The sequence below is a fragment of the Passer domesticus genome, chromosome 1 (assembly GCF_036417665.1).
Source record: "Passer domesticus isolate bPasDom1 chromosome 1, bPasDom1.hap1, whole genome shotgun sequence".
Taxonomy (NCBI): domain Eukaryota; kingdom Metazoa; phylum Chordata; class Aves; order Passeriformes; family Passeridae; genus Passer; species Passer domesticus.
The window spans coordinates 132,298,069-132,310,826 of record NC_087474.1 but is presented as its reverse complement, the minus strand read 5'-3'; the positions used below and the strand labels follow the sequence as shown (position 1 = coordinate 132,310,826).

Below are 12,758 nucleotides of genomic sequence, written 5' to 3'. Positions count from 1 at the left end.
AAAAATGCCTCAAGTGAAACTCTCTTAGAGTATGAGGTCATGACTCAGATGTGGTAGAGAAAAAAGGGGAGAAAAGGAAGGGAGTCCTGTAAAAGCTTACAAGGAAATAAACAAGAATGACAAACTGGAAAAAGCCTAAGCAGGAGACTGCTGAAGTGCATGCATTGCTCTAGATGGTCTCATGAGCTGGAAAATTTATTAATGAACTCTGCCTAATTAACGGAGCAGAACCTAATTCCTAAGCAGCGTAAAATTAGTTAGCAACTTGTTTTCCAAAAAGGCAATTCTCATCTGTTAGTGATACTTGATTTGAGTTAAAATTGTGCTGGAAGGACAGGATCTAGAATGGCCATGCCTGACAGCTTTGTACAGAGATTGAAAAGTATGATAATAACAGCCATGCTGGCTTTTGGAAAAAGTCTGCCCGGTTTGTCTAGAAGCAGAAAGTGGAAGAAGATGCTGAGGGAAACTTTAGATGAAGTTGGGCAAATCTCTCTAGCTTTCATCAGTCAGCAAATTCCACATTTTCTGAGTCACAAGTTCCATTCACATAATCATTTCCTACAAAGTAGTGCTCTATCAATTTTGCTATGATATTTTTGAACTAAATAACATTTTAATAACCTCTAAACAGTCTGTGATAACAAATATATCTTAAATAAACAATACATGAAAATATGATTCCTTTTTGAAATTTCTGTCTGATGATTTCTTTGAATGATTTTTCCCCTTTGGATTATGTGAAATAGAATATAATTGTTCCTATTCATCTTCTCATTACCATTCATGACTTTGTAGACTTATATTTTATCTTTCATCTGTTGTCTCTTTCCGAGCTGAAAACTGGACTGTTTAATTTATCTTCTTATGGAAGATTTTCTGTTCCTCTAATTGCTTTTTTATCCTTCTCTGCACTATGCTTTTTTGGGGCAAAAATGAAGTCAATAGTTAAGATGCAAGAACACCAGGGATTTTAACAGTGATGTAAAGAAACATTTTGCTCTGTTCTTTGTTCCTTTCCCAGCAATTTCTGCTGCAATGCTAATGTGGAGGATCTTGTCTATTAAAATAACTCAGTTATATATTCATTCAAAATGAATATAGTATCACAGGGAAGAAATGGCAGGTGTCTATTGCTATCACTGATTACCAATCTATTGCATGATGAGTTTTCTCTAGAAAGAAATTAACAGTAATGAAATCAATGGAATGAAATCTCAAACATTCAATTTGTATTTTCCACCAAGTATATGCGTAATATCAGGCCTTTTATTGCTGTCATTTCATTCTGTGTCTGTATCTTTACTGGAGCATTTGTACTCGGCACAGAGGAACTTCACGGACTGAATTTTTGGGGAATATCATAACTTGGATGAGTGAGAGCTCACCCCTCTCAGCAGGTGCTAGTGCAAATGGAAATTCCTTGGATATAGTCATGTCCTCTTACTGAAATGAATGCTCTGGCAGAAATATCTGTTTGAAAGAGGCAATAGTGCTAATGAGTGTGTGCTAGAACCACAGAGCAAGCCAGCAGAAATGACAAAAGTAGCAACACTGCAGTTATCATCTAGATGAATTGTTCAAATTAGTGAGGTCCAGAACAGTCAAGTTTCACTGCAAATCCAACTAAGTGCCAGTTTGTAAAGACCTGTCAGTAATCCACATCTACTGACTTCAGCAGACACATTTACAAACCACACCCCAGAGTAATCGTTCTCTTGAGGTTCTTGGCAGTGACCCTGATCGGGTCTGACAGGAATGAAAGAGAATGGAATTGTTTTTCCTGGATCTGATCCATGTGCTATCTGTGGCACAGATGCTGTACCTGAATTTCTGTATAAGTTTTTGACGACATCAGGAAAAGTTCTGTGAACAACAGTTTTAGCATGAAATCACATTGTTTAAAAGATAAATAAAAGGCTTAAAAGACATATGAGTTTGTTTCATTTTCTGAAACCCTCTACAAGGAGCTCCATGGGCAGGTAGAAGGGGTTTAATCTCTGTTTAACTGTGCAAGCTGATTTGCCACAAAATAACATCACCTGGGTGAAGGTCACAGAAAGCCCTAAGGTCCTAAAGCTTCTGTGGCTCTCTTTTTGTGTATCAGCAAAAAGAAACATGAATTAACCAGGACAATATATTATCAATTTAGTTTTTCTGTGGTCATTGCAGCCAGTCATGGCTTTTCTGAAATGCACAAATATTATCAGTGTTCTATATATGCACAAATGCACAAATTATCAGTGTTCTATATATGCACAAATGCTGTGCATATATAGAACACTGATAATTTCCAGACCGGCAATTCAGGCTGGTTATGGTGAGTGTCTTATTTTCATCTTCTGACTTATCTGATCGGGAGTTTGTCTTTTTCTTTTTGTAAAAACTAAAAAGAAAAAGCAACTTGATTTAGCTCTGACTTAGGGAAAAGGAAGACCTCTTTAACACATTAGTCATGATGAAAGGCAAATAAGCAGTTAATGTGTATTTCCAGCTGCCTTTGTGCCAGCCTTTGTGCCAACCTTTGTGAAAAAGGTGTAACAACTCTTCCAAATGCTGTGTGACAAACTTAGTGATTGCGAAAGAGAGCTTTACCATTATGGGTGGGATCATAAACAGGGGAAGACTTAGTCTGCACAAAACCCAAGAAATCCAATTTCCAGCACTACTGAAAGTGCTAGAAATGCCTCTTAGCATCTGTGCCATGCTAGTGTCTTCATTCAAGCGTGTGTGAACGATCCCCAACTCACTCTATTCAGGGTGTTCCTCTATATTGCATAAATAAGACATTTTAGCTGCCTTATGCAGACCCTGTGAATAATTTCCACGGACACTACAAGGAGTGAAGATCTAGTAGCACAGAGACCATCTGCTTGAATTGCAGATCTAGCTCTTAAACTCAGACACAATAACTGCACTGGCTTTGAGCAACTATTACAGATGCCCTGAATGAACCATTAGTTATGCTTACATTGTAAGCAAGTGCATTTGAGCCCACTTGGCCCCTGTCTGAAGCTATGTCTATTTTGTGATGCATGCTTCCCCAGCATTGAAACCACTGAGGCTTGCTTGCAAGCTGCTGAAAGACAATGAACTCATTCATTTCTATAAACATATTGATGATTTAGTCCATGCAGGCTACCATGAGTCAGTGATGGCAATGGAAAACACACAAGCAAACAGGAAACTCAACTGCTACTCTGTACACCAAATCATGTCTAATTAGTAGCATATTTTTTTTAAAGGAAAGATACCTTTCTCCTCTCCTCTGCAGCCTCCAGCTTTTTCTGGATCTCCTCAAGAGAGAGTTCTTTCTTCTTTGGAGAAGCTAAAGTTCGTGGTGCTTCTGAGACTGGAGATGGCGGCTTTAGGATCAGTTCAAAGGCCTGGCCTGAGGCACGTTTGTTGATTTGTTTCACTTCCATGTCTGCACAATAAGGTAGGAAATTGTAAGTCCTTCAAAACACCAGCAGTATTCAGGAGAGAAGCAGCACTGATATCAGAGTAGGATCAGAAGCACAGACAAATGATTTAGCATCTTTGCCTTGGGCATTTTAAATGCAATGGCAGATTATGGGCTGAAAACTGTTCTTAGGAGTACATTCCATTTTATTTGTAATAGCTTAATTATACCTTAATCTCATAAAGATAAAAATTTACAGCAATTTTGGATGCTTGTTGGGATTTTGTGCCATTTCACACCCCCTGCAAGCAATGCCCAAGCTGGTTAATTTTTTAAGCATGCTTTCATATTTTCTTCATTTGCTTGGGAATTATGCCAGCTATGAAGAGCTGTAATTCTCAAATGGGGAGTAGGGAAAGAACAGCTCAGTATGAGAGGGCTAATGTTAAAAGTTTAGTCAGCTTCTATTAGGAACAATAACCAGCATCATGGGTACTGCACACTCCATAGAAAGTGATAGCCCAAACCAGCAATTAAATTGTTATATCAGCAAAATATTCACCAACTAACACTACGGACTAGGAGGAGAACTGAGTAGTTTTCTAGAACTAGCACTTTTTCTAACCTGCAGGATGATTTCCAGTAAACATCACTCACCATCATATTTGTAGATGTTCATGTTGCGAGGTTCCGGGTAAAAACAGGAGCAGATCAGCGAGAGCATGGACAGCTCCTTCATCTTTTCCTTGTAAGCTGAAAGGAGAGATCTCGTTAGCATGCTTCATTTCCCCAGCTCCTCCTCTGGGAATCTTGAGCTGAGTGGCTGGGGACCAGAAAACCTACTCCACCACCCACCTGGCAGATTTGTCTAGAATATTTACTTTCAACTATTTCTTCTCAACATTGAACCTTTATCAAATCACAAATGAGATCCTCAGAACTGGCTTCTGGTCCTCTACATGACCTCAGCCTTGGGCATAATGCAGGCAGTCCTCTCTGATTTATAGAAAGTGAATCTGGCTACCAGGAAATGCATTTAGCATTGGAAGAGTGCCATGACTCCACTCTCCCCTGGCAGGTGGAGAGACATGAAGCTCTTAAACTTTCTCTGACGTACCCAAATGTAATTGAGAACAGCTATGAAAAGCTGGCCATATATCACCATAGGCTAAAGACATTATTTTACAAATGAAAATGTCGTCCAGAAAATTAAAAATAAAACCAGAAATGAGGATACATTTATTAAACCATTTGCATAATGTCCTTAATATGCTTAACTACCTGAAACAAAGCTTTTCATTCCCCACGTACTGGCCAAAATATGTGGCTTTCATACTCAGGTCTAGTGTATATTAGCTGATGCCATTAATACTCTTGTAATTTACTTTATGGTGCTATCATTGCTGACTTCATAATGCCTGCAGGCCCCAGTCATGAACTGAGGAGGCAACGGTCTAAAAATGGTCATACCAATACAAAATCATTATGCAGTGAGCACTGTGCCCACCCTTCCTAATTGCCTGTAAGTAAGAAAACAGTCTCATACTTTGTCACTTGGAAAGCCAATAATAGAGCCCAGACTGCAGCTGGCTCTCCTGAGTCCTGGGGCAGTACCCTGCCCACTGCCCACACTCCATAATGCATGGATGTTAAGGCAGGGTGTTTCAAAATTCATCTTGGCACACACAAATCCCTGCTATAATCAAAATCATATCTACAGAGGCACACACTCATTTGCTGCCAGCATGTGAAAATGTGGCTTAAAATACGTGTGACTCAAAGTATTGTACTTAACAGATTAGACCAAATTAGCCCTTGTTGTTGCTAAAGAAAAATCATATGGTCCTTGGATCTTCAAACTGTGGATACAAATGAAATTCTCAGACTTTCTCAAGGATGCTCTTGTGGTTTTTTGATTTTGCTTTACCTACTCAGAAAGAAACTTGAGATTGATGAGGGCTTGAGAGCCTTTGGGTGCTGATCAGTATGGTGGTATTTGAATAAGCCACGGTTCAAGAAAAAATTTCTAGATGCCAGTAAAGGATTAGATAATTTAATTAGGCTTTGCTCAAGGGCCTCTAATCATGTGCCTTGAATGGCTCACCTAAAAGAGATATAGCTTTTCAGAAACCATTGGTAAAGGAGAGGATTTGAGGTTAAGAGTGTACTGAAGACTTTGCTTTCAGTGAACTTAGGCTGTCACAGAAGCTTGGTCTTGATATCATTTTGGTTTGAATCCTAAGTACCAACTTGCAAAGAGTAACTCAAAAATCTTCTGAAGAGAAAAATCATGTCCATCTGATGTATATTGAATTGTGAATAATGATAAACATAATGAATTGTTCACTTAGACCTCCATCCAACAGGTGTGGTTTTCCAGACTTTTCTCTGAGGAGGACTTGCCTAGCCAGCTGCCCATACCACTGGAATTGCATTCCTCCCAGCAGCAAGGTTGTGGAGTGGCTGCACACCAAACCCTGGCAGGCTGCTAAACACAGAGAAAATGGACACTGGGCTGTGTGTTAAAGACGTGGCCACTGATGATACAAACATAATCTTGTACAAAATCTGCTGAATCACTGCTAAAATGTATATCTTGAAATATCTTTGTAGAAAAAGGCATGCAAAGCAGCATCCTAGGAATCTTGCCTTTCGGGGCCTTTGTGCCTTTGTTAATATTTTTTATCTTTGCTTGACATTGAATATGTTTTGCTTCCTAACAGCATTTTAAATTATTAGAGAAAGGTGGTTTATTTTTCCCAGCTTGCCATCTGCAAAACACAGCAGGAGAAAGATAAGAACATGCCCAGCTCTCTTTCCTTCAGTGCAACAGCTGCCCTGAAAGCATGCTGGCAAAATCATTGCCTTAGTTCATTCTGGCCGCTGGCAGAATTAAGATGACTTTCCATCCTTCACAGGAATTACTTTTTGGTTTTTTGTGGTATTGATTTAGTCTGCACTTGCCCTAGAGACTCCTTCAGCCATAGCTGGAGCTTGGCTTGAATACTCAAAGAGGTTCTGGAGGCTTCTGCAGGCCTGGGAACCAAACAACCTTCCATGGTGGCAAACACTGGTTTTCCTGTTGTAGATTAAGGGCTGAGGGTGTCAAAGGACCTGAAGAGGCACACACCTCCTCTGGTGTCCAGCATCAGCATTGTGATGACCTGTCCCTCTTGATCAGGCCCAGATCTGAGAAGGAGCCCTGCTTTGTTCAGCTCTCCTTTCCTTAAACTTTTCCTTAAAACACAATATAAAAGCTGAAAGCAGCAATGTTAGCCCAGTTGGTTGTCTGATTAAAGTGGCTGGCCCATGTCACACAGGTTAGACAGGGAGGTAACTGTACCTTCCCAAATCCCAAGGGTCAGTGTTTTAGCAATGGAAGCCTGTTATCTCAAGAAGGTTTTCTGTTAAGAAAGCAGCACACACAGCCCACACAACCAAGGGCAGGACATTTGTGCAATCAGCACAGGACCTCTTGTGTAACTTGAAAGGGGAACAAAAATTACCTGCCTCATAGCAGAGCTTTTCAAAACCCTTGAAGACCAGCAGTGATTGCAACAAAGTTTATTTTCCAAATGTGTTTCTACTGGCTTTCTAATTATATCCCTCCTTGTGCAGTCATGTAGGCTACATATCATTCCATTAACTGTGCAAGTTAAATGAAGGAGAGTAAATGATGGTAATCGTAACACTACAAAAGCTTTGATAGGGAAATTGCTAGGCAAGAACAATGTTGACAAAAGATGGCAACAGAATCTTTTTAGTTATGTGCAGCAAGATCTAAATATTTATATGCATTAAGAACACTGATTTTTGCAAAGACCAGAAGAGAATTCAGTATTAGCATTTCTTGTAGTTTTGTTGTGAATATACCAGGTTTCATAGGTCTTAAATTCTGAAACTGTGTGATTATTCTAGAACCTCATCTACTTTTTAAGAATAAACTCCTCATATTCAGAGTTGCAGAGAAAACCTTAGAAATACTATCAAATGCCCCTAAATGTTTGAGAGTTTCAGACGAGAATGAACTCAGATGGCTATGAAAATCAAAAATGCATGTTTTTTTTTTTTTTTTCTGAAAAAGTCCAAAATGTACCTTAATATTATTGTTTCAAGACAACCTCACTCTTTTCTCAAACTCTGAAATTATTTTTAATATCTGTATTTAGAAACTGTGAAACTACTCCCTCTGTTGGGTGAATATCCATCCTCTTCCTTTTTGGGCTTTACTTGCTCCTCTGGCTAAGATCTTCAGGGGCCTTTTAAGGGCTCCAGTCCTAGAACTGCATGAGCAAGAAGGGAAGGACAGCAGGACTGGACCTCCAGAGGGAAACAATTCTGAGGATTTCATGCCCATGTTGTATAATTTTGGAGATCTTTTCTTGAGACTGGTCTAGTCCCAGGGTCTGAACAACCATTAGAGCCCGGGGCACAGAAGATATACTGCTAATACACACCTTCCAGTTTCAATACCTATCAGCTGAACTTGCTTATACTGCAGGATTGCTCTGATGTGTGGTCAGCTGGGGTGTTTTGATGATCCTCTTTGAAAATTCTCCACTGATCTCAAATAATATGTTTATTCAGATGTATCCTGTATTCTTCTGCTAATGACAGAAAAGTGCTGCATCCATTGCCAGTCCTGCAGCTCACTTGCCCGATGAATGAAGCTGCTAAGGTGGAGTGCTGTGGCTGCCATTAGAAGTCAGCAACCACTTATTTACATTTACTGCTGGGACAAATAGGAAGGTTAAGGAAAGCACTGTTAAACCCTTACTGTCTGTCCTCATCTGTTATCCAATAGATATAAGGAATTTTTTACAGTTTACACTGTAAAATGAAAATCTGTCCTGACTGATAGGCCATGGGCAATTTGGGTCACATTTTGTTCCTTGGCAAAGCACAGCTCAGACAGATTGCTGTGTCACAGCAGAGACCACTATTCATATGCAAGACTATTTTTAGCACATGAAGGGAGAGAGAAAAGTGTTAATATAACTTATAATTAACATCTGATATAGGCAAACGTGTTGATTATTTTTGCCTTACTGAATCTGGTCCACATATACGAAATGTATTTTATACACACATTAATATGTATAAATATTAATCACATACATTAATATGTGTACAATCATGTACATTAATTTGTAATGTTACTGTAGTTTGTCATTTCAAACTAGTTCTTGAAGTTCTGCACACCTGGAAGGAAAAGGAAACTGGCACATTGCCCATGGTCAGAGTGTGAAACCCATAACACAGCTCAGCCCTGTGCTCCCTTGCCAGGAACCTATGTGACAGTTGCCCTTCTGAGACTGAACTGAAATTCTGCTTAGTTTTCTCCTCTGGCAGGCACCGAAGCATTAAGATGTAAGATTAAGCATGACATGCAGATAGAGAAGACCTATCACACCCATCCTTCATATGGATTTCTGATGGATGTTATTGACAATGTGGTTTGTTACAAATGTTATTTTGGTGATGCTCTGGGGTGCTAAAGCTTTTGGTTTGTCAAGGCAATGCTTTAAGTCATATAATTTTTGAACACCAACAGCCACAATCTGCTGACCAGTATTTTACAATTTTATTTTTACTAATCCATTTAAGTAATGTGTTGCATCCTTTTCTGCCAAACAAGATGACATTATACAACCCCAGCTGTGTTGTTTCCCATAGCTGGTGGGGTATTTGAAGAAAATTACACGATCAGTGCTGCTAAAGTGGTGGCTAGTACTGGGACAAGCACATGGGACTGGGAGAATTAAAATTCAAGATGGGGCACGAATAGTACAGATTCTAGGTATCATTTAGTTTTTAGCATATCTGACATCTATTAGCCTGGGATTCACTTTAATTAATGCTGGCCATTATTTAAGAGAGCTACTTTACAGAAATCATGAATGCTTACTTTTCAGTGAAGGGGGAGATTAGCACTACCAGAGAATGATGGCCCCATTCAGATGTCTTAGGTTAAATGAATTAGGTTGTCTTAAGACCAGCAAATCTATCTTCACTGTCAGGAAGCCTAGGGATGTTTACAGGCTTATGGAGTCACCAGTGATGGAGAGAATGAAAGCAAAAGCCCCTGCAGTAAATATATCTTATCCACTCCTTATGCTCATCATGAGATGAGTGGCATCTCATTTTGGTGGTTCTCATAGGTGGGGCTCATTTTGTTACTCTCTGAATGGAAAACACTGCCCATGAGAGTATTAGGTTGAGTCCATCTCACAACCTTATGCATATGTGTGCTTTTTTTTTCAACAAAAATAAAATTGCTTTAGAGCTTTAATGTCCTACAGTGCTCACCTGCTTCACTGCAGGGAAAGGTGGCACAGGACTCCCACTCACCTGGGGCCATTCTTTGGGGACCAAGTCTTTAAAATTCCACTCTTTATAAACTGCAATGCAGGTTAAGATGGAGATGAGAATGGAGTTTTGGTTATGTCCCCCATCCCTGATTTTTTTTTTTTGATATTTCTATATCTAGGCAATAGAATAAGCAGGTACTATGAAAAAGTAACAAGAAACAGAAAACAAGGAAAAAAAATAGCTAACCAGTGAGTTTCCTCTGTCAACTGTGACTCTAGAATTTCCCACAGTATGCCCAGAAAATGAGAAAGGAAGAACTTTGGACAGCTCTAATCTGCCTTGGAGTATTAAGGGAGTTTGAAAAACTAGTTTTAGGCATTGATTTCTGTAACCCTCATTAATGTTACTGGGTTTTGGCAGAAATATCATCCATTTTATTCTCTTCAACATGAGATCCTTTTAAAAAAAGTCTTTAAAATGGTTTGGGAGGGAACCAAGCATTAGTGTCATCCATAAAATCACAGAGTGGCTTTGAAATCAGGGATCACTGTAGCATCAGTTCTTAAAAATACACAAAAAAAACCAAGTGCAAGCAACAGATCTGACCTTCAGCTTCTTACTCAGACTGTGTCAGATTGTACCAATGAGCCCTGTCCTCGAGTGCAAGGCCTGGCATACCATTTCCACAGCATAATTTAGGTTACAGCACAGTAACTGGCTGGAAAACCCATCCTGTGGAATACACAAGAAGCTGTTTGCTTATGGAAAGACTGTCCAGTAATGGTTTTCTTGATTCTTTAGTGCAGGGATACAAATGCATGCAGATTGGAGAGTGGCACAAGTCTCCTTAAAAATTGCTCCTAATTTTACAACCTAATCTATCCTTGATCATGACTATGGCTTTTTGGACTACTTCAGGTACCATGTTTTTGGTTTTCACTTACTGTGCGCGGTGAGAGTCAAATGTCTTTGCTCACTTTATGATGTCAGAATGTTAAGCTGTGAAGTTACTATTTTGTATTATTTCAATGTGTGTAATTTTCACTGCTGAAACAATGAGAAAGCCCATTTACTGAACCCTGACTATTACAGTCATCTGAGACATGAGTTAATGGGACTTCTTTGTTGAGCTAATACAAACCCATTTCCAAAATGAGATTTTGATGTAAGGGGTTTTTTGAATTTGAAAAAACCAACAACTTTGTCATGATTACTCAAAACAAACACTGATGCAGATGCTTTGTTGTAGTCACATTGTGCTTTCTAGTCACTGAAATGAAAACACAGACATTTCCCTCTAGTGTGAAAGGAAGACAGCAGACATGTGCCTGTTCAGAGCCTGTCGGTGCACTGGGGACCTCACAGCCTCACCACACTGTGTGCTGGCAGACACATGGGAAGACAAGCCAAGAAAGCCATGGGCTGACTCCTTCTTCTTCAGCTCTGCAGAAACTGGTCCATGGCAGTGGCAGAGCCAGATGGTGCCACCCCTTTGCAGAGCCCATGAATCACGTTGACACGAAGAAGCCCTTGGCTGCTCAGTTCCAGAAGACCTCTGGGACTGAGGGGAAGGCCAAGGAGCCAGTACTGATACAGAGGGCTGTGGCCCTCTTGAAATATGTTTGAACTTAAGAGAACAACCAAGGTGAAAACAAAAAATTCCAGAGATTTTTTTTTTCCACAAGGAGAAAACACAGCCTTCTTTAAGATCTGCTTTGCCTTTACAAGGCATCCCTTCACATATTTCCCTCTGTACTTCTACATCCCATCTGTCTTCGCCCAGTTTTCTTCCCATAGAGCTTTCTGTGTAGGGAAGGATGTAAGTTACTAAAACACACTTTGAAAACAATGGGGTGGATGAAGAGTGAAGAATGAACTTAAAGCCTACAGTAGTCCTAAAGCAGCTTTATTTCCTGCTGGTTAACTGACCATGACTGTTTAATTTTTTGTGCAGTCAGAAGTTATTCAGATGATTTGGCAGGATACTGATGTTTAAGATGCTTATCTTACACCTACCTTCATAAGAGGCCACCAGAGACACAGATAATTTCTGATTATCACATAAGTGTGAAAGTCACGCGAACATCAAAATTTAAAAATTATTAAGGCAGCCTCAGCCAGGAGCCATTCTGCTATCCACTGTCTCCTGTATTCATTGGAAACAAAACAGGCTGTGGAAATTCAGCTATGGGATGATTTGAACCAAAGTACTTTTCCTGAATGTGGACTGGATGGAAAAAGTGAATAGGCTTTCAGCAAACACCAGGAGGAAAGCAGCAAGACCAGGAGGAAGTAACCTTCCTTATTTGGCTCACATTAACTCCTCAAGAACTGTTGTTGCATTCCAGGTTTTGTTACATACCTGCACCTGGGGCACACAGTTTCTTTTGACTGGCATTGTAGCGAGTTTGACTCTGTCATGCCTTACAGAAAAATCTGTTTTACTTTTAGCTGAGGACTCCTGCTAGAGTAATAGTAAGGATTCTCCATGGGTTCTGGGTTTGATTCTGTCACTAATTTTCTTCTTAAGAAAAATCTCTCTCTCCTGATCTATCACTTAGAGTCTAATATGAATGATTTAAGAAACAAAACCTTGAGCTCTGGAGTTTTTGAATGGGTGGATTTGCCTACCATGATTTAGTGCTCATGGTGTGTAATGTATCTCCTTTGTGTTGTATGCCCGAAGGGTTGTGACACACACTTTCACCAGGACACAGACATTAATCTCTTTTACACTTCTGAGACAGGTTACACATAAAATGGCTTAAAAAGCCAGATATTTCACTCCAAAGTTTCCATTAGCATGGCTTTGAAGATCCCTCCTGGTAGGCATCTGTGAACCGTGATGTCCATCTACACACAGGCTACAAAGCAGTGTTTTCAGGAGTCCTGATGTCTGAAGGCCAGGGAAGCAGAAGGATTTTCAAAGACTCTTCTCAACATAACCACCCCAGCCTTACTGCATGCAGGTTATTTTGTCTCAGCATTCCTTGGACGGGGGCTACCAGCTGTACTTGCCTTCCATAACATGAGCATAGTGGAG

The 12,758-nt window shown here is 39.9% G+C and overlaps 1 protein-coding gene and 1 long non-coding RNA gene across 2 annotated transcripts in view; one reads left to right on the top strand and one right to left on the bottom strand.

Moving 5' to 3' along the window:
- Nucleotides 1-12,758, bottom strand: part of STMN2 (stathmin 2) — a 39,219-nt gene that overhangs the window by 10,423 nt on the left and 16,038 nt on the right. The window contains exons 2-3 of the mRNA XM_064389943.1: nt 4,061-4,156; nt 3,255-3,427 (exon numbers count right to left, since the gene is read on the bottom strand). Coding sequence (XP_064246013.1) covers nt 3,255-3,427; nt 4,061-4,156 — 269 coding nt within the window. The remainder of the gene's footprint in view (nt 1-3,254; nt 3,428-4,060; nt 4,157-12,758) is intronic.
- Nucleotides 1-12,758, top strand: part of LOC135281249 (uncharacterized) — a 54,594-nt gene that overhangs the window by 29,840 nt on the left and 11,996 nt on the right. The window lies entirely within an intron of this gene.